At 43.3% G+C, this 26,054-nt stretch overlaps 1 protein-coding gene across 1 annotated transcript in view; it reads left to right on the top strand.

Moving 5' to 3' along the window:
• Positions 1–14,640, top strand: part of LOC126184045 (rho GTPase-activating protein 45-like) — a 636,308-nt gene extending 621,668 nt beyond the window's left edge. The window contains exons 16-17 of the mRNA XM_049926404.1: positions 14,051–14,274; positions 14,631–14,640. Coding sequence (XP_049782361.1) covers positions 14,051–14,274; positions 14,631–14,640 — 234 coding nt within the window. The remainder of the gene's footprint in view (positions 1–14,050; positions 14,275–14,630) is intronic.
• The last annotated feature ends 11,414 nt before the right edge of the window (positions 14,641–26,054 follow it).

Genomic DNA, 26,054 nt, shown 5'->3' on the forward strand with positions numbered 1-26,054 from the left:
GTTTCAAATGTACCACCAACCTCATTCGTATCTACTACAAAAATAACACCAGTAACTCACTCACATAAATCATTCAGTAATTCTCGGTTAAAACTAAATATTTTTATGAAAAAAATAAAGAATACTTAGACTTATATAGTTCTGTGAAAATTCCAAATAGCCGGCCGTTGTGGCCGAGCGGTTCTAGGCGCTTCAGTCCGGAATTGCGCTGCTGCTACGGTCGCAGGTTCGAATCCTGCCTCGGGCATGGATGTGTGTGATATCCTTAGGTTAGTTCGGTGTAAGACAAGTAGTTCTAAGTCTAGGGGACTAGTCCCATAGCACTTAGAACCATTTGAACCAATTCAGAATATTTTTGCTCTCTTAAGTCTTTCCGACCACCTGTTAATCAAGGCGAGGTACTGGCAGAAGTAAAGCTGTGAGGACGGGGCGTTAGTCGTGCTTGAGTAGCTCAGTTGGTAGAGCACTTGCCCACGAAAGGCAAAGGCCCCGAGTTCGGTCCGGCACACAGTTTTAATCTGCTAGGAAGTTTCACCTATTAACCGATGTTTACTTGGCGACAGGTTTTTGGTAAACTGGTTAAAAAACTAATCAGTGAAAAAAAAAACATGATTAACATTAGCAAGCGCCGTATAGAATCGTCAACGTCAAAAACCTATCTCTAGTAATGCACTATAATCATGACATGTCGTGATTCTATGTGCAGTTTCAAATTCTGTTATTGCCCTTGTTATCTAGCACCAAGTGACACTAAAAGTCTTAAGGTACTCATATGCGTATGTTTGAAATTTGTGTGTGAAGACGAAATGTTTTGTTCTCAATCTGGATTAAGACGTAATTGCCAAGAAACCAAAATTTCGTGCCTAACCGAGAATCGATCAAGGCACCGATTTTCATTGCTGACTAGGCATAAAGACATGTGAAACATCAAACTTTTCACCAATATCAGTTAATAAGTCAGAACTTGAAAATAAATGACGAATTTTCTTCTGCCCCAAAATCCTATCAAGCGCCTATTGTCCCTCTTAACTTAACTAACCACAAAAGATTTTTAATATATTTTCATTCGCAAGTAAAAAGTGTGTTTATAATTGGAATTCAGTGATGTAAATTTTTATGACTGTCGGGGGATCGAGCGCATCACATAATCGGATTATTATCTAAGCACAATCAGACGTTTGGTATATTTTCACCAGTTGCGACATGTTTGAATCTGAATTGACGAAACATTTTTCTTTTCCCTCTCCGGGATTTGAACTCGATACCTTTCGCCCTACGAACAGTTTTTTTCACCTGCAGCTGTATGTGCGCATATTTGACCAGAAATAACGTGCGAAAAATGTTGTGCTGAATGGGTGTCCAACCCCACACACATCACCACGAACGCACAGTAATTATCGAATTCTTTTTCTTCGGTAGCTAGGAGTGGCATGTTACGGTAGAAAGTTCTATGCTGACTCCGAAGAGACATTAAGTAGAGAATTCTTTTGCGACAGTAGCTGGGAGTGCCGTTTTGAACTTGAAGTGATGTGACGAAAAGATCACTGTCTGGCTGGGAGTTGAAACCAGCACGTATCGTTATTGTTTACAACACACGAAAATACTTGAAAATAATTTTTTTTTCACAAGTAGTACGGTGTACATAGCATGATAAATATTTTCGCGACGGGTCAGGATCGAACCCAGGTACGTGTCTTTCATGGACATCTAGCGGCGCTTTCAATCTTGGGGAAAACAACAAAATTATGGAACTGTATCGTCTGGAGAGGCGATCTGAATTTAAATCACAGTCCAGTGAACGGATGTCATGTTTATTGTGGATTCTGAAACACGATGCAACCTGATTTTCTTCACTTGGTGTTACCAGAGGTGAAGGAGTTGTGTTCTTGTCTTTTGAAAACGGTCGCCTCAAGTGAGAATCGAACCTGTACCACGCACATACGAAACTCGTATCAATCAACCAGACCACTGAGGCAGTGTCATGATTGTGTTGCTACGGAAGGCACACCGCACTCTACGAGAGTTCTGACTTGCTCAGGGTGGATTCCTGCCTGTTCAATACATTCATATCCTGGCTCTGTTGTAATCTTCTTTGACCACATCGCCCTTCACCAACAGCTTGGTTACTCAGTGCGCACTTCTGACATGACTAATACCTCAGGTAATTCTGTAATTCAATGAGAGTTTGTATTATACTGAAGTCACCGAAAAAGCAGTTCATATGCGGGTTTAATTGCTAATTGAATACGATCAATTTAAGACTCTAGCATCAAAAAGAGCTTACAATATAGACATGGTGAAGAGAAACCGGCTCTAAATTAACTGGTCAATTATCAGCGAGCACCTACAACGAAAACTACGCTAATCGCAGTGGGATGTAAAAGCGCTTCTTGCAATTAATACCCCGATTCGAATTCGTTTGGAAGATTTCAGGGTCTCAACAAATTTCTTAGTCCACGAATTGCTAATACAGAGTATGAAGTTATCAGGTAATATAATTATATTATAATTATTTCTATTATTTCCTGCATTCACCAGCTGCTACTGTTGTGCCTGCAGGAAGTATTTAATGCAATTTGGTCATTATTGGAAGCAGTTTCTCAATAATAGGTAATTATTTGGTTGTTCCCATATTCAGGAAATACTTTTGACGTTAATATTGGACATCTCCAAAGGCTCGTTGATTACATTCGAAGCAAATTTCTTTATGAACTCGTTACTTGATAACAGAAATCACGTTGAATTACTTCATTTATTTCTGCTTAGCAAAGACGCTCGTAAAAAGCTCAGACAGACGGTATATGATAATTCAAAAGCCTGAAGATGTAAATTACCTATGTTAACCGTCATGGTCATTCTTTACACATAACTTGTTCGACTTGGGCGAGGTTTCAGCGGAATTAGTTTAAATTTAGATTCCTCTTCAACGACGTATAAAAATATTTCTCAGTTAAAAACTTCACGACCGATTCAGCGACCTTACATTTATTCGCCCACCAAACATTCTACGTCTGTGGAATACCAGTTTCAGTGAACTGATTTACCGAGGATTGTGGTACGCAATGCTCCTTGTCGCCGGAAAATACCCAGTAGCCTTATTCTGCTACATAACTGCACTGTAGCAGTAATTTCGAGGGCAAGAAATGCTTACGACTGCAGAATTTAACAGTGCCGTGGATTCCACTTCCCTCTGTACACTAAAACTCCACTCATAGACCCCGGCAGGCCAACTGGTACCACCGACCGGCATATCATCCTCTACCAGTGGCGTCGTTGGATACGGTATGGAGGAGTATGGGATCAGCCCACCCCGTACGAGCCTGAGTGCCCCCTCTTCCCGTCCTCCCACCAGGATAACATCTCTGGCATACCAGGATTCGAACCATTGTCCCCCACATAGCTGCCAGCCACGCTGACCACTCAGCTATGGAGGCGGAGTAGTTCTGCGTAGTGCGGCTGGTCCCGGTGGAGGTTCGAGTCCTCCCTCGGGCATGGGTGCGTGTGTTTGTCCTTAAGATAATTTAGGTTAAGTAGTGTGTAAGCTTAGGAACTGATGACCTTAGCAGTTAAGTTCCATAAGATTTCACACGCATTTGAATTTTTTTTTTTTCTGCGTATACCTGACCCATACTGACCCAGCATCAGTTCAGGCCCCAGGTACTGCAAAATATACACTGACACCAGCCGTGTGCTCGTACTGCCAACTTCATTGTACGTTCCACCTGATTTTGTAATCACTGAAATAAAAACGCGTACCGGCTGAACATGAGATGTTTTATTTTGTTTCGTCTTTCCTTCTGGGAGTTTTTTGTCAGCCAGCATATTCCCTTTAAACCAGCGAAATGAGGTAAAACGCATCTGCTAACCGATTCACAAATCGCTGTTCGGTACTGTTAAGGAAATTTCTTTTAACGTTCATAATAGGGGAACTAATTTAATTTTCTCTACAAAAGTCTTAAGCGACGAAGTTTACAAATTTCCCGAATAAGAAAAGCTCATTGGCCAGATGGGAAGAGGTTTAAAAACATCCCGCACCTTCTGAGCCAGTTTGGTCTATTCGTCAGACAGCAATGGTTCAAAATGGTTCAAATGGCTCTGAGCACTATGGGACTCAACTGCTGAGGTCATTAGTCCCCTAGAACTTAGAACTAGTTAAACCTAACTAACCTAAGGACATCACAAACATCCATGCCCGAGGCAGGATTCGAACCTGCGACCGTAGCGGTCTTGCGGTTCCAGACTGCAGCGCCTTTAACCGCACGGCCACTTCGGCCGGCAGAGACAGAAATGCATAAATATTTTGTCCAAGAGATGTTGTGTTTCTGCAGCTGTGGAAATCATTAGTTGAAATCGTATTGAACACCTAAGGTTGCGGAACTGCTAAAAATCTAAAAACTATTATCAACCGAAGATTAAGTTTATGGTCAAACTGGCCTTATTTGTACTAGAGAATTGAGTGGAGTCTGTTTCTCCTTGTCTTCCTCCAGCGTCCGTTGGAAGCCATATACATTTACAGGATGTTTCCGTAAGAGTGTGCAAAAATTTGACAGGACAGTGGAGACTGAACAATTTGACGTATGAAACCTCGGGTCTGAGAAGCCAGCTTAAGGAGATTACAGGACTAAAATCTTGTTACTATGTACTTTTTTATTTCCATTATTTACACTACTGGCCATTAAAATTGCTACACCAAGAAGAAACGCAGATGATAAACGGGTATTCATTGGACAAATATATTATACTAGAACTGACATGTGATTACATTTTCACGCAATTTGGGTGTATAGATCCTGAGAAATAAGGTCCTAGAACAACCGCCTCCGGCCGTAATAACGGCCTTGATACACTTGGGCATTGAGTCAAACAGAGCTAGGATGGCGTGTACGGGTACAGCAGCCCATGCAGCTTCAACACGATACTACAGTTCATCTAGAGTACTGACTGGCGTATTGTGACGAGCCAGTTGCTCGGTCACCATTGACCAGACGTTTTCAATTGGTGAGAGATCTGGAGAACGTGGTGGCCAGGGCGGAAAGGCCCGTACAGGACCTGCAACTTGCGGTCGTGCATTATCTTGCTGAAATGTAGAGTTTCGCAGGGATCGAATGAAGGGTAGAGCCACGGGTTCGTAACACATCTGAAACGTAACGTCCACTGTACAAAGTGCCGTCAATGCGAAGAAGAGGTGACCGAGACGTGTAACCAATGGCACCCCATACCATCACGCCGGGTGACAGCCAGTTTCATATCAGCGCACACTCCGCTGCAGAGTGAAAATCTCATTCTGGAAACATCCCCCAGGCTGTGGCTAAGCCATGTCTCCGCTGTATCCTTTCTTTCAGGAGTGCTAGTTCTGCAAGGTTCGCAGGAGAGCTTCTGTAAAGTTTGGAAGGTAGGAGACGAGATACTGGCAGAAGTAAAGCTGTGAGTACCGGGCGTGAGTCGTGCTTCGGTAGCTCAGATGGTAGAGCACTTGCCCGCGAAAGGCAAAGGTTCCGAGTTCGAGTCTCGGTCGGGAACACAGTTTTAATCTGCCAGGAAGTTTCATATCAGCGCACACTCCGCTGCAGAGTGAAAATCTCATTCTGGAAACATCAGAGGTAGCTTCAATTCTGGCAATTAATTCCATCTCCGTATCCACTAGGTTCTCATACACAAGTGACTTTACCTATACCCATAGGATAAAATCAGGGGGATTCAGGTCAGGTGACCTCGCAGGCCATTGAATAGGACCTCCCCTTCAAATCCAGCGACCACGATATCCGCACTGAAGTGAGGCGGTGCACAATGTTGTAACCACATCCTCTCACGAACAGCCAAGGGTGGCCACTCAGACGGCTAGGTAGAAGATACAGTATAATGAGATTGTCCTCTTTGTTTCCTTGGTGGAAATAAAGAATGTATACGTGAATAAACAACAAAGTACGTCTATACTTGTAAGTGTGTTAGTTGTACATCAGCTGGAAAACAGTAATTCTAGACAAAGCGGTAGATAAGTTTATTTTCATATCTCCTTAAGCTGGCTTCTCCGACCCGAGGGTCACTTCCTCGAGTTGTCCGTGAGGTTCTAGGCCCTACAGTCTGGAGCCGAGCGACCGCTACGGTCACAGGTTCGAATCCTGCCTCGGGCATGAATGTGTGTGATGTCCTTAGGTTAGTTAGGTTTAATTAGTTCTAAGTTCTAGAAGACTGATGACCCCAGAATTTAAGTCGCATAGTGCTCAGAGCCATTTGAACCATTTGAACCTCGAGTTGTTCAGTGGTGCATCCTCTATATCCTCTCGAATTTTTGCACGCTCGTACGGAAAAGCCCTGTATGTATACTATACTACGAATAGTCCGAACACAATATTTGATGTTGTTCTCATAAACTAATAACTCATTGTTTACAACCAATTAAAGTTTTAGTAAGTGATATAACGCGATACCCCAGATTGCAATTTTATCACTTTAACTCCAACGCAATCTTTGAGCTGCTATTACCAAATTCTATGGTGTGATAAGTGATGTAACATCTTTGCGTCAAAACACACTATAGCCGGAGCAGCATGGACTGAAATCTCTGAAAACGCCGTTGTTATTACTACGTACGATGTATCGAGACAAAATACGTACCGCCGACATTCGAAACAATACTTACGAGTAAACTATTTATGAAATCTTTCTGCTCATCCTGAACTTGATTAAACAGTTGTAAGCTGTCTTCTAAAATAATACCTTCATAATATTGATCGCATAATGGTTTAAACTCTAGATATTTGACATGTGTGTGGTATAATCCACAGCAGAGTTTAATGGAACGATCAATTTGGCCCAAATATCCATAAACTGAGCCCAGTTATCTGTTATAAATAAGAGAAAACGGGTTTCAGTATCGATATTGCACTAACCATCTCAGTGAAACAGTGATTTAAATCTCTTTTCATATTTTTCAGAGTATGTCGATGGAAATGAATTTGACTTTCGTGGTAGTGCTCGCCACTTTGTAAGACACTTCGTTTCCTGCTGTCTACATCTACAGCTATATTCTGCAAACCACTGTGAAGTGCATCGCGGGTGCTACTTTCAACTATATCAGTTATTAAGGTTTATCCCGTTTCATTCATGTATAGATTGCGGGAAGAATGATTGCTTAAAGCCCTCTTTGCACGTTGTAACAAGTGTAATCTTGTCTTTGCGTTCTCTGTGGGAGCAATATGTACCGGTTTGTAGTGTATTCCTAGACTCGTCACTTAAAGTTGCCTCTAGAACCATTCTATTTAGGTTTTCACAGAATATTTTGCGTCTTCAAAGTGTTCCAGAAATGTTGCGACAAATTTAGAGGGGTTCAGAGGATGTCTTGAGGAACAAATCGAGAACAGGAACAATTATTCGAAGACATCATCTAACGACGCTACAGAGCGTCGAAGTTAAAGCTCCGGCGCTTGGTAGTAGGCCACCCCTTCGGCACTTAACGTGGCTTCATACGTTGACAGATCATTGGCGGTACGTCTCGTAATGTCGTTTGTTAGTCAGTGACTGCGACTGATTGACACAGTCGCCAGGGGAGAAGATGGAGCTAGCTCCTACGTATACAGGCCTTGTGTCTTATGAATGTGATGCCTTGTTGGATGACGGTTACGGACACGGGTTTCCATCTGCTGTTTATTTTTCTCCTGTATACCGAAGAAAGGGAGATTTTAGAGGGTTCCAGGAGAAAATTATACAGCGGCTAGAAACCATTGTTCGAAAACGTCATCCACCGAGGCAACAGAGCATCGCATTCATCCGAGACCAGGCATGTCTAGGCAGCAGCTAGCTCCGTCTTCTTCACTGGTGACCGTGGCAATCAGTCGCGATCAAGGAATAACAAGCAACTTTGCAAGACGTTCCGCCTACGGTCAGTCAACGTACAAACTCATGTTTTCTGTGGAAGAGGTGGTCTAGTGGAAGGTGCCGATGCCAATAACTTCGACACTCTGTAGCGTTGTTGGATGATGTTTCCGGACTTCCATTCCTATCCTCAATTTGTCCCTCAAGACACTGTCTCCATCCCCTTGAAGTCTGTGGCAAGATTTTTTGAGACAACCTGTATATTTAATCGTCTATCAGCTCAGTTCTTTCACCATCTCCGTCACACTCTTTCATGATTCTGATTAACCTGAGTAACCTGAGACCATTCGTGCTGCCCTTCTTTCTTTACATTCAATGTGCACTGTAAGTTACATTTGCGACGGGTCCCATACATTTGAGCAATATTCTACTATGGCTCGTATGAGTGTTTTCTATGAAATCTCCTTTACCGACTGTTACAATGTTTTTGTATTCTAAGAATGAACCAAGGTTGTCATCTGCTGTACCTACGACTAAGCCTATGTGAACGCTCCAGTTCATATACTTACAAATTGTTACACCCTAGTATTAGTATGACTCGACCGACTCTCACTGTGAACCATTGATATTGTAGTCAAAGGATACTAGATTTTCTCATTTTGTAAAGCACAAAAATTTCATATTTTTTTAAAATTTCAAGCAAGTGGCCAATTTTTGCTCCAGTTTGAAATGTTATCAAGAACTGTCTAAATATTTGAGCAGCTTTTTTTAGACAGTACTTGATTACAGACAACTGCACCACCTGCCATAAATCTACGGTTACTATTAACATTATTTGCAAAGTCATTAATGGACAACAAGAACGGCGAGCGGGATTGGCCGAGCGGTCTGTGGCGCTGCAGTCATGGACTGTGTGGCTGGTCCCGGCGGAGGTTCGAGTCCTCCCTCGGGCATGGGTGTGTGTGTTGCTTGGTCCTTAGGATAATATAGGTTAAGTAGTGTGTAAGGTTAGGGACTGATGACCTTAGCAGTTAAGTCCCATAAGATTTCACACACATTTGAACTTTTTTATTTTTTTATTTTCTATTTTTTTTTTTTTTTTACAACAAGAACAGTAAGGGTCCCAACACCCTTCCCTGGGACACGTCGGAGACTATTTCCACGTGTTTTGTTGACTCTCCCTCTAAGACACGTTGTCTGATGAGAAGTATCCGGACTCAATGCGGAACTGCCCACTAGATGTCACGAGAGGCTGATCCGCCAACATAAAAGGAGGCGATAGTTATTTTGTTGTTAGTAGACAAGCAGTAACGGCAAAACGGATCGGACGGAAGAGCTCCTGAACTTCGAACGTGGATCAGTCACTGCGTGTCACCTGGGTGACAAATCCGTCAGGGACAGTATCAATCCTTCTGAAGTCCCCATATTGATTGTTGGTGGTTAGATTGTCAATTGGAAATGCGAAAGAATAACCACACCTAAACCTAGACGAAGCAGACCTCACGTTCTGACGCACAGGGAATGTCAAGTTTTGCGAAGATTGGTTGTAAAAATCGCACGAAATCCGCGCAAGAAATCACTCGTGAATTGCAAAGTGCTAAAAGCGACCCAGCTAGCACAGTGACTGTGCCTAGGGACAGTTAATAAAATGTTCCGGGCTAATATGACGTGGTCGAATCGGTTTCACATTTAAATCAAACATTTTAAAAGGGGTTGTAGCTTCTTTGAGTGCCCGATTCACACCCTTGAACGTTACTGACTGCAGCAAAATTCCGTTTACTCGTGCTTCCACGCAGTGGAGTGACTTCACATGTTTTGAATACCCGAGCGCAATTGGCCGCTGTCGACTGTCGCCGTCGGCTGTTGCTATCACCCCATGGAAGAAGGCTGGTACACATCTTCTTCAGCACCGGAATCCGGATATCATCCCATTTCACCCTTCCTCCTTCCTATTGAAATTCCTGGGGTGTTTTACAATCTCTAAGGCCTCTCAGTATAGCCTTTCATGGTATCTGCTTCTGGCTGCCAGTGCTTGAGTCCTATGAAAATCACGGGGTTGGAACTTAAAAAGTGTCAACTATTTATTCACAACCGATACAAAAGAATTACATGTTTTCACCTGTTACTGTCCTTCAAAGTAGTCACTAGCGTCGCGTAGAACTCGTTGCCAGCGATGTGGAAGGCGTAGTATACCGTTAGCACAGCCTGTTCTCTTGGTGGTGCGAATGGAGCTGCCTACTGCCTGTCGAATCTCTGGAACAGTTCTGAAACGAATGCCACGAAGTGGTTCCTTCGTCTTCGGAATCAAATCAAAGTCATAAAGACTTAAGTCTTGGGAGTTTGGTGGATAGTACAGTACTTCGCATCTATTTCTGAATTTACGTCAAGTCATGCGGAACCCATCGTGATGCAATTTTTCGCATGCCCAGGCGTTCCTTCAGGATGCGAAGCATAGTCGTATGCGCTAATCCGGTTTCGTAGGCGAGCTCGAGAATCGTATGGCGTCGATCACTGTCCACTAACGCGGCAACAGCATGCACTTCTTCTTAAGAGACGCTAGGACGACCTGCCCGATGCATGTCTGCCACAGTTCGCCGACCTTCGTTGAAGGCTTTTACCCAATGTGACACTGTCCTGTACGGCAATGCCGACTCGCCACATACCTCTCGAAGACCTTGATGACACTGTTGTGCTGTACGACCCCTGGCACATTCAATCTTGATCAAACTCCGTTGTTCCTGTTTCGAAAACATAATGACACCGTTAGGTTAGACAGCTCGCTCACAAGTGACTGTGTTTCCCTCGATTGTGCGCACGCCGCTAACATAGGACGTGCGAGTCCATTTGCCCGTAGGTACGGTAGGTATGTCAACAACGTGTGCTATCAGCGACAATAGTAGATTCCATTGCATGGTGTCTCCACAGCAGTGTTGCCACTATTTACGTTTCAACCTACGTATATGTGGCGGTCTCCTGGCTGCAAAGCATTCCACAACAGTTGATCTGTGAAACTCTTCTCTTCTGCAAGTGCCCTTGTGCTCTCTTCGTCGTTTTTTGACCGTTCTTTTTGTAGCACCCACGTACACCTCCTCACAACTACACGGAATCCTATAAATCCCTGGTTTTCGCAGCGGTTGGCGAGCATTCTTGGCAAATTTTAGGTGGTCTTTTATCTTCCAGGTGGGTTTGTATATTACCGCGATCTTCCGTGTTTCCGAGATTTTTCCTATGCGATCAGTAACGCATAGTCAGTTATATGCAGTATGCGGAAGCACTCGTAAACTAAATTTTGGTGCAGTCAGTAGTAACCCAGGATGTCAATCGGACATTCAAAAAAGCTACGTTCCTCCTTTGAAATGTCCTCCGCAGATGGGGCGAAAGGTTGGGTTTAAATGTGGAATCCATAATAGCTCAGAAAATTTTATTAGCTGAGACATTTCCAACCTTGAAAGTTTACATTTTACACTGAAGAGCCAAAGAAACTGGTACGCCTGCCTAATATCGTGTAGAGCCCCCGCGAGCACGCAGAAGCGTCGCAACACGACGTGTCATGGACTCCACTAATATCTAGAGGGAACTGACACCATGAATCCAGCAGGACTGTCCATAAATCCGTAAGAGTACGAGGGGGTGGAGATCTCTCCTGAACAGTTCATTGCAATGCATCTCAGATATGCTCAATAATATTCATGTCCGGGGAGTTTGGTGGCCAGCTGCAGTGTTTAAGCCGCGCGGGATTAGCCGAGCGGTCTATGGCGCTGCAGTCATGGACTGTGCGGCTGGTCCAGGCGGAGGTTCGAGTCCTCCCTCGGGCTTGGGCGTGTGTGTTTCTCCTTAGGATAATTTAGGTTAAGTAGTGTGTAAGCTTAGGGACTGATGACCTTAGCAGTTAAGTCCCATAAGATTTGACACACATTTGAACATTGGAAGTGTTTAAACTAAGAAGAGTCTTCCTGGAGCCATTCTGTAGCAATTCTGGGCATGTGGGGTGTCGCATTGTCCTCCTGGAACCGCCCAAGTCCGTCGGAAAGCACAATGGACATGAATGGCTGCAGGTGATCAGACAGGATACTTACCTACGTGTCACCTGTCAGAGTTGTATCTAGACGTATGAGGGGTCCCATAGCACTCGAACTGCACACGCCCCACAGCATTACAGAGCAGCTTGAACGCTCCCCTGCTGACATGCAGGGTCCATGGATTAATGAGGCTGTCCTCATACCCGTACACGTCCATCCGCTTGATACAATTTGAAACGAGTGTCTTCCGACCAGGCAACATGTTTCCAGTCATCAGCAGTCCAATGTCGATGTTGGTGGGCCCAGGCGAGGCGTTACGTTTGGGACGTGCAGTCGTCAAGGGTACACGAGTGGACCTTCGGCTCCGGAAGCCCGTGTCAGTGATGTTTCATTGAAAGGTTCGCACGCTCCACTTGCTGATGGCCCAGCACTGAAATCTGCAGTAATTTGCGGAAGGGCTGTACTTCTGTCACATTGAGGGATTCTCTTCAGTCGTCGTTGGTCCCGTTCTTGCAAGGCTTTTTTCCGGCCGCAGCGATGTTGGAGATTTGATGTTTTGCCAGATATCTGATATTTACGGTACACTCGTTAAATGGTCGTAGGGGGAAAATCCCCGCTTTATCGCTACCGCGGAGAATCTGTGTCCCATCCGCTCGTGCCCCGACTATAGCACCACGTTCAAACCCACTTAAATCTTGATATCATGCCATTGTAGCATCAGTAACCTGTCTAACAACTGCGCCAGAGTATTATTGTCCTACATAGGCGTTGCCAACCGCAGCGGCGTATTCTCCCTGTTTACACATCTCTGTATTTGAATAAGCATACCTATATCAGTTTCTTTGGCACTTCAGTGTATAATGAGACTTGGTCTTCAATCCTGAGACTGGTTTGATGCAGCTCTCCATGCTACTCTATCCTGTGCAAGCTTCTTCATCCCCCAGTACCTACTGCAGCCTAAATCCTTCTGAATCTGCTTAGTGTATTCATCTCTCGGACTCCCTCTTCGATTTTTACCCTCCACGCTGCCCTCCAATACTAAATTGGTGATCCCCCGATGTCTCAGAACATGTCCTACCAACCGATCCCTTCTTCTAATCAACTTGTGCCACAAGCTCCTCTTCTCCCCAATTCTATTCAGTACCTCCTCATTAGTTATGTGATCGACCCATCTAATCTTCAGCATTCTTCTGTAGCACCATATTTCGAAAGCTTCTATTCTCTTCTTGTCCAAACTATTTATCGTCCACGTTTCACTTCCATACATGGCTACACTCCATACAAATACTTTCAGAAACGACTTCCTGACACTTAACTCTATACTCGATGTTAACAAATTTCTCTTCTTCAGAAACGCTTTCCTTGCCATTGGCAGTCTACATTTTATATCCTCTCTACTTCGACCATGATCAGTTATTTTGCTCCCCAAATGGCAAAACTCATTTACTACTTTAAGTGTCTCATTTCCTAATCTAATTCCCTCAGCATCACCTGGCTTAATTCGACTACATTCCATTATCCTCGTTTTGCTTTTGTTGATGTTCATCTTATACCCTCCTTTCAAGACACTGTCCATTCCGTTCAACTGCACTTCCAAGTCCTTTGCTGTCTCTGACAGAATTACAATGTCATCGGCGAACCTCAAAGTTTTTATTTCTTCTCAATGGATTTTAATACCTACTCCCAACTTTTGTTTTGTTTCCTTTATTGCTTGCTCAATATACAGATTGAATAGCATCAGGGAGAGGCTACAACCCGTCTCACTCCCTTCCCAACCACTGCTTCCCTTTCATACCCCTCGACTCTTATAACTGCCATATGGTTTATGTACAAATTGTAAGTAGCCTTTGGCTCCCTGTATTTTACCCCTGCCACCATCAGAACTTGAAAGAGAGTATTCGAATCAACATTGTCAAAAGCTTTCTCTAAGTCTACAAATGCTAAAAATGTAGGTTTGCCTTTCTTTAATCTTTCTTCTAAGATAAGTCGTAAGGTCAGTATTGCCTCACGTATTCCAACATTTCTGCGGAATCCAAACTTATCTTTCCCGAGGTCGGCTTCTATCAGTTTTCCATTCGTCTGTAAAGAATTCGTGTTAGTATTATGCGGCTGTCACTAAAGAGTTAAAAAGAAAGGGGTACATTGGTCCTCACAAGCCTCACATGGGTAACGACGCTCGATGTGGTGTATTCAGCTGCCTTTCTGTTGTGGGGTGTCAGGCGCAGAATTCGCGCGCGGTGGAGCTGATGATCCGACTGAGCGACGAGCTGTTCAGCAGCGAGGAGGTGTGGGAGGCGCGCCAGAAGCAGCTCAAGATGCGAGAGCGGCTGGCGCAGGCACAGGCGCAGGCGCAGGCGCAGCAGAAGGCGGCGCGCGGCGGCTCCTTCCGGCTGCCCGGCACCTCGCGCTCCCACCACGAGCCCGACGCCAAGCCGCGGCCCAAGCCGGACCCACCGCCGCAGCCGCCGCCTCAGCAGCAGCAATCTCACCCTGGTGCGTACCACCCTCTGCCGCTCTCAAGTGCATGGCAGACGCTACTTCCCATTGTATCACCTATTAGAACATTTTTCTCTTTACTTAACGTACGGAATCCGATAAGAAAATTACTTAAACGCCTCTTTGCGCACTGTAGACAGTCTAATATTGTCTTCACCATCACTATGGGGGCGATACTTAAGAGACTGTAGTACAAAGGGGTTATAATTAAAACTCCACTACTTGAGCAAGTACAGTCGGAAAACTATTTACCGTGTGGGTACACAACTTTACAGAGATGACGTTCAGACTGTGCGCTGCAAGATTTACGTAGTTATAGTTCGATTCTTTTATCTTGGCGGCTTGCGCATGCCCGCCCAGACGCGGGAGATTGCTGCGTTGCCAGTTGCACGCGCCAAGAGAAGCAGCGCCATTGTAAAGTATAGTTCGCAAACTTACGTTTAGGGGGGAGCGTGCAGTTTATGAAGTAAAGCCACCACTGCCGCATTAACCCTTTCGCTGCTTCAGAGACGTGCTCCCCACATTCCGCGCTGTGCGCGATTTTGTCATCACTGCACCGCTCGCCTGTGCAGACACCTGGTGTCCCGACTGCTTTGACACACTTATCATTCGATTTCACAAAAACTATTTGTCCCAAAGTTTGATTTTTACACATCTTCTTGACTGATACCTTCCCCCCATAAATGACTTAATTTTGTTTCGATGTTCAACGCAGTTGTGCAGCATTAAATGTAGTAAACCATTGCACGAAATTTTGAAGAGTTTGCAGTGGTAAAAAGTCCACAGCGTATACTTTCCGTTGGTCGATTTTAGTTGCCACTAGAAATTTCAAAAAATTACATTCAAACGAATAAAATTCATGAAGTAAGTCACTTCGATATTGTTTCTAAATAAAGAAAATATTAATCGTCGAACAAGATTTGAACTCGTAATTTTTTGCTTAGCAGCTTTTTTTATTTTTTATTTTTTTAATCTCATTTTGTTCGCTTTTGTTCGTTGCATCTGCTTGGGGCGGACGTCGTATGACATCCGTTTAAGTTCGTTATTGATCGTTTAACTCAGTTTTTTTATTACAGAGGGCAGCTAACCCTCTGACCGAACACGCTGAACTACCGTGCCAGCGAGCAGTTGAACCCTAACCGTTATGCTAACGCATCTCGTCGTTCAACAGAAATTGTGGAGGAGAACTTTACAACGTGACGCAAAATACCGACAAACGCTGTTGGTGCGACTATGAATTACTCACGTTTCGTCGAGGTACAATAGGAAATAAACAATTACCGCTGTTCTTTATTGCGAAAAAGCGGTTGGTGAGAATGAATTTCCTTGCTATCGCCTGAATTAGGAGGCTAATTGCTTGTTTGGTTTAATTAATTAATAGAATATGGAGCAGTTGGTATAAAGAATGTTTTTTCCAAACTTTCCTATATAGAAAGTCTGCTATCAAGACATTGCTTTTGTTCAATTACTTTATTTATGACTGAACGTTTCTAAAACTGAAAACACTCGTCCGTGCTGTGCACTTCAGTCGAGCTCTGGCAATGTCGTTCTCTGTTCATTGGCTGACTGTGTTTTGTGAGGTCAGATGCGCAGAACGAACCTAAACCCGGCCGCCGTCGTAAATGACGCGTACTTTAGTAGGGTTAATGCTATGACTTGCCAGTAGACGATGGGACTGGTACAGCGACCTAGCGTTGAAACATAAGCATCAGTGTGCATTAAAGTTGCCGACAGTCAACTTGGGTCTGGAAAAAATGAGCAGGGCTTTTTCGTAAAGCTGCTTTATCCTAATGTTGTGATCTTTAGTCCGAAGACTGGTTTGATGCAGCTCTCCGTGCTACTCTATCCCGTGTGAGCCTCTTCATTTCTGAATAACTACTGCAGCCTACACCCTTCTGTATCTGCTTACTGTATGAACTCATCTCTTGGTATCCTTCTACGATTTTTACGCCTTACATTTCCCTCCAGTATTAAATTGGTGGCCGGCATGTGTGGCCGAGCGGTTCTAGGCGCTTCAGTCTGGAACCGCGTGACCGCTACGGTCGCAGGTTCGAATCCTGCCTCGGGCATGGATGTGTGTGATGTCCTTAGGTTAGTTAGGTTTAAGTAGTTCTAAGTTCTAGGGGACCGATGACCTCAGATGTTAACTCCCATAGTTCTCAGAGCCATTTGAACCATCATTAAATTGGTGATCCTTTGATTTCTCATAATGTATCGTATCAACCGATCCCTTCTTTTTATTAAGGTGTTCCACAAATTTGTTGTCTCCACAATTCTACTCAGTCCCTCTTCATTAGTTGTGTGATCTACCCATCTAATCTTCAACATTCTTTTGTTGCACCACATTTCGAAAGCTTCTGTTCTCCTTTCCCCTAGATTGTTTATCGTCCATGTTTCACTTCCATACATGGCTATACACCACACAAACACTTCCAGAAAGTCTTCCTAACCATTAAATCTATATTCCATGTTAACAAATTTCTCTTCTTCAGAAACGCTTTTCTTGCCATTGGCAGTCTACATTTTATATCCTGTCTAATTAGGCCATCATCAGCTATTTTGCTGTCCAAATAGCAAAACTCATCTGCTACTTTAATTTTCTCGTTTTCTAATCTAATTCCCTTGGCATCACCTGATTTAATTCGACTACATTCGATTATCCCTGTTTTCCCGTTTCTCATGATGACGACTTCCTCCAGACTAGTTCCCTCTCGGAGATCCGAATGGGGGAATAATTTAATTCCGAAATATTTTACCCAATAGGAAGCCATAATCATTTAACCATGGAGTAGAGCTGCATGCCGTCGGGAAAAATTAGAGCTGTAGCTTCCCTTGCTTCACGCCGTTCGCTCTACCAGCATAACAACGCTGTTTTGGTTTATGTTTCAAGGCCAGATCAGTCAGTCATCCAAATTGTTGCCCCTGCAGCTGATAAAAAGGCTGTTGCCTCTCTTCAGGAAGCACACGTTTGTCTGGCCTCTCAACAGATACCCATCCGGTGTGGTTGCACCTATAGTACAGCTATCCGTATGGCTGAGACACGCAAGCCACTTCACCGTCTGCAAGGTCAATGGTTCTTGTGGGATGGGGGTATCCTAACAACAGCAATAGTGCTGCTGTTGGTCGCGAGTATCGACGCATTAAAGGAATACGGAGAGGTCGTCCTTCGGCACCGTGGTTGAAGAACATGATTCTGAAGTTCGAATTAACTGGCGGTTTGGGAATCGCTCTCTGGTGAAGCCGACGGCCACTTGCAAAGCACATTGTTGAACTAGCTACAGTTGCCATAGCTGATGATGCTGGACGCAGTGTGTGGTCTTCAACTAGTGTACGAGCTGTGTCACGACAGCTGAACATTTCATGGTCCACTGTTTTTTCTGGCAACTGTGGAGCAATCTATAGTGCGGTTCCAGGCTGCTTTGGATACAGATGGTAGTCACACAGCGCAATGTTTATAAGTTGGAACGTAACCGTGGTATGTAATAAAAAATTTTACCCTCCTGGACAGAAATTAAAATGTGTTTCTTTTCAATGGTTTATTCGGTAATTGTTCGGTAATTCGATCAACAAGTCTTGTATGCTTTTTGTGTAGCGGTTGGATTACACCCAAGGTCCATTGCTCCGGGATTCTTTCTTGATTCCATATCTATCTGATAAATATGTGGAGTCGCTTATGTGACCAGTTCCTCTATTTTTCAACATTCTGCAATTATTCCTTCAGTTCCTGGTGCTTTTAAGTTTTTTTAGACAGTGCACTATTTACTGTACTTCCTCTAATGTGAGTTCTCCTGTTCAAAAAAAGGGCTCTGAGCACTATGGGACTTAACTGCTGAGGTCATCAGTCCCCTAGAACTTAGAACTACTTAAACCTAACTAAGCTAAGGACATCACACACATCCATGCCCGAGGCAGGATTCGAACCTGCGACCGTAGCGGTCGCGCGGTTCGAGACTGTAGCGCCTAGAACCGCTCGGCCACCCCGGCTGGCAGTTCTCCTGTCTCTGGATCTGCAGTGTAATAGAGTGGCTGCTTACTCCTGGTAGGATTGACCTCCAGAATTCTTGTTTATCTGTCAGCAATTTTCCCTCTTTGTCGCTGCGTGCTGTTATTTTCGGTCTATATTCATGAGTACCTTCTTTAATTTTCCTTTCAAATTTTCTGCTCCCATTCCTTCAGCAGTGGTCTTCTCTCTCCTCTATCTTTCTCATTATAATTTCGCTTTTTTCCCTCCTACATATCCTTGCTGCCTCTACTGTCTTTTCATCATATAATACCTGATTTCATCTTGTATTTCGCTATAAGTCATCAGTGTTGCTTCCTTTTCTTGTTGCACTGCCTGTCTGCATTCATCACACCAGTCTTTATTTCTAAGTATCCTTGTTCCTCCCAGTATTTCATGCACTGTTGTCAAAACGACATTTTTCATAGAGGTACGTCCTTTGCCTATATGTTATTCACCATCTTTTGTTTGTAACTCAGTAGACCTATTTTCTAGCTGATCTATATTCCATTTCTACACTCTGGTACTGTTTCCTTTGGCAGCCATAGAACGCCTCTGTCTCATATTGGCTCCTACTAGATAATGGTTACAATTGCAACTAGCTCCTTGCAGTCATGGACTGCGCGGCTGGTCCCGGCGGAGGTTCGAGTCCTCCCTCGGGCATGGGTGTGTGTGTTTGTCCTTAGGATAATTTAGGTTAAGTAGTGTGTACGCGTAGGGACTGATGACCTTAGCAGTTAAGTCCCATATGATTTAACACACATCTGAACTTTTTTTTTTAACTAGCTCCTCGGAAAGTGTGCACATTTTCCATAACAGATGCCCACTTCTTCGACACCAATATATGATCTATTTTGTTCCTGGTGTTTTCCAGGTCCCTATGTAGATGTTTTTCCTTGGGAAACAGATTCTAACTGTCTTTAAGTTGTTCGCAGAGGCAAACTGGGCAATTCTCATACCGTTATTATTAGGTTTCTCGTGCAGACTTTCCTCACGAACACGCTTCTGAAAGTCTCTTTTGCCCAGTTTGGCATTTTAGTCATCAAGGACTATTTTGAAGTCATATCTAGGTATTCTCTCACAAACCTCCTGTAACTCTTCGTAGGAACCATCTACCATATCCTCATCTGATTCTTTTGTTGGTGCATACACATTCAGAATATCATATTGTGTAATTGGCCTTTGATACGCAGAGTACGTATTATGTGGAGTGAAAGAAATTACAGATGTACTCGTATCTTTGGACACTATAAACAGAGCTCCATGCTCCCCTTGTCTTTCATCTTTCCCGGAATAATATAGGGAAAATTTATGTTTACGAATCTCACCCCTTCCCTTTCACCTTATTTCCTGAAGTCCAACAGCTACCGTTCCACACCTTAGCTAGCTCCTATCTGCAGCAGTGTTCGAACATTTCATGTTCTAAACTTAAACACCAGTACATCCATATTCCCGTTCCTTGGCGCATTTCGCCTTCATAAGGGCAATCTGACAAACCTTGTTAAATTATTCGTGATTATAGGCTATTACAAGGTAGGGGTATCGACCCTACACTCAGCGCCAAACCTGAAGAAACAGGCTTTATTTTCAGGGTTAGCTCCCGTAGAGGGGTTGATGTTTTAACCTATGGACCCTACATCCACTGCCCCCCTCCTATCCTATGGTATGGGACACTCATAGTCAGGCTCCTCCACTGGGAGCAATCCGGCTTGGGTGATCCTATTAGCAGCTACGCTACAGCCAATAGACCCTCAGCTTCTTCAGAGTTCACAAGCCTCCCCACCCGGCACATAAGGTGCCTTCGAGATGGCGGTATCTCCTGGGAAGATCCACTGGACGCCACCAGACAATATTAATTGTTTCCGTTCATCACTTGTTAATTCCCAGTGTCATAATCCGACAGCTAGAAACTTTATAAATTACATGCGTACGACAGACAATTCGGTATGTTTTTCGCTTTAGCTTAGCGGAAACCGCACCTCGAAATATTTACTCTTTCTTGATATATTATGAGTGGCCTGTTTTACCTGCATTACCCTATACATAGTTTCGATCTTCACCCAGGACCATCTGATGCATAGAAAACAATCTACTATTTATATATAGTGCCTGACAAAACTAATTAGCACCCAGAAGACATGGTGGGATGTCAATGTAACTTCGTACAAATTCACACCATCGGCGGTTACGTAAATTATTAGAGTTGTAATTCTGTGTGACTGGTAAATAGGCCACCGGTGTGCGTTAATGCTGTTTGTGTTAACTGCTTTTACAAGACCTGGTAGGGTGTATAAAGGGAGTGAACAGCGTCAGTGATTACTTTGAAGGATCCGAAGATGCCGCGTCCACGTATGAGATAACATTATTAGCATCTGACAGATTTTGAAATCGGCCTCATTGTGGTTCTCCATTTGACCAGGTGGTCGACTCGTGCAATATCTATGTTTGTGGGGCATTCGGATTTGCCGGTGGCACGATGTTGGGTCGCATGAAAACGTGTGGGCAAGCTTCCGAGAGTCAGCAGAATAAGTGATTTCGAGCAGTTTCAGATGTACTTGAGAAGGAGAGCTCTATGTAAGAAGGATGGCGATGCATACACCACAACAAACATTCGTGCGAATGGATTCGAATTACACTTCGTATAATATTTTTTACGCATCGGCAATAGTAAGAAAGGTGTTCCACAGTTAATATATTTTTGTTTTAAATACGCATTTCGTCGCCGATAGGGTGGCCGTATCGACGTATTCAGGCCGGTCATGATATAGAAAATACACTACAAGAAAGGCATTATGCACTGTTGGAAGACTTATGCTTAAAATTCCAACGTTCCAGTGTGAGTCAAGAAACATGCCACTACATCGAACATATGTCACGCTTAATGACAACGAAGGGAAAGCTACAAGAATTCCAGTGCACACAGATGGGTCTTTCATACCGCACACCACTTGTGAATGTAATAGGAAGTGATAGAAATGACTCTGAGACACTATGTATCCTCCACCACACATTGCATGATGTGATTAGGAAATGAAGTCACTGCAGGTGAGATTCCCTTTCTTTTAGTTAGATGTTTTTCTTAGTGTGAGACATTATTTGGTTATGTTCAAACACTTACGCTCTCTTATATCCAATAGTGACTTAATTTTGTAGAATATAATAGTGCTTTCACGATTCTGTGCCTGGCGATGAGACGCAATGTGACATTATCATTAAAAATAAAATGAAATATGCAGCTCACTTTCCTAGTACGTTACCTCTTCGCACTTATGTCTCTGAGTTACAGAGAACGTTTTCTTATGTACTGCAGGAAACGACATGGCTCCATACGAGTTCCCATACTTCGTGGACATGGACCTTGCGACGGTGTCACAAATTCACAGAAGCGACTCCACACCAAAAATATTCAAAGGTTCACTAAAGGACTACCAAGGACTCGAAGGGGTACGTACCGACAACTTATCACTGTTTCGACGTGACTAGTGCTATCAACCTAACAGGCAATTTCCTTGCTTACTCATAAATAGCAGCATACTCTTTTTCTGATACGTTCTGGATGTGCCATTTAGTAGATGATTAGAACGTAAAGTGAATGAATGTTATAGAGCGTACGATGTTTCTTCATTGTTATGTATATACTATTTACTGCAGCTGTGCTATTTACACTCGAACCCTACCTGCTCACAAGCACTGACTACATTGAATAACTGTAGTCATGTAAACTGAACAGTCTTCCCATATTTTTAAATTTATTATTGGGTGATCAGACGCCAATACTTATATGTGATGGACAAAATTTTTCTTTAGTTCAGTGTTTAAAGGAGGATACATTTAACTAAATTTTAATAGATTTAGTCGATACTTGTAGATTTAAATCAATGCAACATTCGTTATTTCACTGTCGCTAATAGAAGTTGCACGAGAGCTCTTTCAGGAGAACAAAATAATGTCCTTGAAGAGGGTTCTGTCTTGGGTATCGTTCGAAATAGGTAATGTGTCTATAGGAAATCCTTATTTCACATGACTATTCCTGTATGTTCTCGAATTATTGGCCTTTCGTTCTGGCACACGCAATATGGCATGAATAGTAATAATCTTAAGAAATTTTTGCGAGTACACATTGTGATGCTTTCACTTCTGATAACGATACCCTTCTGACAACGACGTATTTAGTTCTATCCGCAAGAAAGTCCCCAATCATCTGTGCATCTGGTTACATATTCTGAAAGCACGTAATTTGTTTACTGAGAGGCGATGTGGAACTGTATGGCCAGCAATCTTCGTAAAAAGAAAAAAAAAAATAGCGTCAAATTGAGCCCTCTGAATCTGAAATTTCATTGTCCACAAAATCGATTACACGTGACCACTGTACATCAACACTGTATTGCACACGCAGAAGTAGCTCTGTATGTTACGGTTTCACGACAAAACTTCTGAACCGAATTTCATGGGATTTAGTTGGAGATAGGTTGAATCCCCCCCCCCATGAACCATGGACCTTGCCGTTGGTGGGGAGGCTTGTGTGCCTCAGCGATACAGATAGCCGTACCGTAGGTACAACCACAACGGAGGGGTATCTGTTGAGAGGCCAGACGAACGTGTGGTTCCTGAAGAGGGGCAGCAGCCTTTTCAGTAGTTGCAGGGGCAACAGTCTGGATGATTGACTGATCTGGCCTTGTAACAATAACCAAAACGGCCTTGCTGTGCTGGTACTGCGAACAGCTGAAAGCAAGGGGAAACTACAGCCGTAATTTTTCCCGAGGGCATGCAGCTTTACTGTATGATTAAATGATGATGGCGTCCTCTTGGGTAAAATATTCCGGAGGTAAAATAGTCCCCCATTCGGATCTCCGGGCGGGGACTACTCAAGAGGATGTCGTTATCAGAAGAAAGAAAACTGGCGTTCTACGGATCGGAGGGTGGAATGTCAGATCCCTTAATCGGGCAGGTAGGTTAGAAAATTTAAAAATGGAAATGGATAGGTTAAAGTTAGATATAGTGGGAATTAGTGAAGTTCGGTGGCAGGAGGAACAAGACTTCTGGTCAGGTGACTACAGGGTTATAAACACAAAGTCAAATAGGGGTAATGCAGGAGTAGGTTTAATAATGAATAGGAAAATAGGAATGAGGGTAAGCTACTACAAACAGCGTAGTGAACGCATAATTGTGGCCAAGATAGATACGAAGCCCACACCTACTACAGTAGTACAAGTTTATATGCCAACTAGCTCTGCAGATGACGAAGAAATTGAACTGACGGCCTTGGGAGAGCCAGTCCTGACAAAACTCTACCATCTGGTGAGCAAGATGTATGAAACATGCGAAATACCCTCAGACTTCAAGAAGAATATAATAATTCCAATCCCAAAGAAAGCAGGTGTGGACAGATGTGAAAATTACCGAACAATCAGTTTAATAAGCCACAGCTGCAAAATACTAACACGAATTCCTTACACACGAATGGAAAAACTAGTAGAAGCCGACCTCGGGGAAGATCAGTTTGGATTCCGTAGAAATACTGGAACACGTGAGGCAATACTGACCTTACGACTTATCTTAGAAGAAAGATTAAGGAAAGGCAAACCTACGTTCCTAGCATTTGTAGACGTAGAGAAAGCTTTTGACAATGTTGACTGGAATACTCTCTTTCAAATTCTAAAGGTGGCAGGGGTAAAATACAGGGAGCGAAAGGCTATTTACAATTTGTATAGAAACCAGATGGCAATTATAAGAGTCGAGGGGCATGAAAGAGAAGCAGTGGTTGGGAAGGGAGTAAGACAGGGTTCAAGCCTCTCCCCGATGCTATTCAATCTGTATATTGAGCAAGCAGTAAAGGAAACAAAAGAAAAATTCGGAGTAGGTATTATAATCCATGGAGAAGAAATAAAAACGTTGAGGTTCGCCGATGACATTGTAATTCTGTCAGAGACAGCAAAGGACTTGGAAGAGCAGTTGAACGGAATGGATGGTGTCTTGAAGGGAGGATATAAGATGAACATCAACAAAAGCAAAACGAGGATAATGGAATGTAGTCGAATTAAGTCAGGTGATGTTGAGGGTATTAGATTAGGAAATGAGACACTTAAAGTAGTAAAGGAGTTTTGCTATTTGGGGAGCAAATTAACTGATCATGGTCGAAGTAGAGAGGATATAAAATGTAGACTGGCAATGGCAAGGAAAGCGTTTCTGAAGAAGAGAAATTTGTTAACATCGAGTATAGATTTAAGTGTCAGGAAGTCATTTCTGAAAGTATTTGTATGGAGTGTAGCCATGTATGGAAGTGAAACCTGGACGGTAAATAGTTTGGACAAGAAGAGAATAGAAGCTTCCGAAATGTGGTGCTACAGAAGAATGCTGAAGATTAGATGGGTAGATCACATAACTAATGAGGAAGTATTGAATAGGATTGGGGAGAAGAGAAGTTTGTGGCACAACTTGACCAGAAGAAGGGATCGGTTGATAGGACATGTTCTGAGGCATCAAGGGATCACCAATTTAGTATTGGAGGGCAGTGTGGAGGGTAAAAATCGTAGGGGGAGACCAAGAGATGAATACACTAAGCAGATTCAGAAGGATGTAGGTTGCAGTAGGTACTGGGAGATGAAGAAGCTTGCACAGGATAGAGTAGCATGGAGAGCTGCATCAAACCAGTCTCAGGACTGAAGACCACAACAACAAACAGGTTGAATCCTGTGGAAGAAGTAGGTAACTATAGAAATTTGTATTATTTTTTGAGTATTATTAAATAATTTATACTTGAGTGGGATGTGAACCATGCTTGAGAGGGGGCGCGGCCCTGATTGTTTATTCCGTGAAAGTGCGGACTCCACGTTCACTCGTGCTTCCGGTTTCTGAAATTTTGGAAACAAATGCTACACCATCTACAGAAGCTGCCCAGTTTTTAACGGCGAAATATTGTGGAGATAGAATAATAGATTCCGACGGTAAGCCCGAAAATAATATTTAAAATATGAATTCGGGCAAGCCTTAAGAAACATATTGTTTATATTATTTATTTTACGATATGCCTCGCAAACGTAGGTCTGATTTAGCGCATAGTTCTTAGAGAGCTCGAGTTGTGAAGTTTATTCGAACCCAACAAACCTCGGAGCTGCTTCAGATTCGCCGGACTTACAGGCAGTACGTCATGTGACTTTAAGAGTTAGATAAACATTACAACAGTCACAAGCCCATCGCACGTTAGACGCTGAGCCTCATGCGTCTCTTTCAGTTTCCGAGACACTTGAGGATTCACAGCGACGGCGTTATTTAAATGGTGTAAGGTAAACAGACGTCGTGCTTTCACATGTAGAACGTGGTATGTTTTAGTGAGGCTGCATTTGAATATAACCCATATCTAACCACTGTATACCCAGATATTTAATAAATACTAGCTTATTTACCCACAATAACTCGTCATAGAAAAACTGCAGATATGCGAGCGCCATCACGGATAACACCTACTGTACCATACACACATAACAACGCCGATTTAGTCTTTCCCATCTACATGAGACGCTCTGCTCGGCCAGCGATGTTGGTAAATGTCTGCTAGAAGAGCTGTCATTTCTGTTCTCTAATGCATAAAGAGGCTAATAGTCATCCAATAAGTTGCAATAGACGTGAAGTTATCGAGCGAGTAAGCGTTTCTGATCAACACGAACATTTACCTGTTGTCTGTATCACTGTACGCCCAGAAAATGCGAGATTGTGATATAATGCCTTTT

This window comes from Schistocerca cancellata, chromosome 4, assembly GCF_023864275.1.
Source record: "Schistocerca cancellata isolate TAMUIC-IGC-003103 chromosome 4, iqSchCanc2.1, whole genome shotgun sequence".
NCBI lineage: Eukaryota > Metazoa > Arthropoda > Insecta > Orthoptera > Acrididae > Schistocerca > Schistocerca cancellata.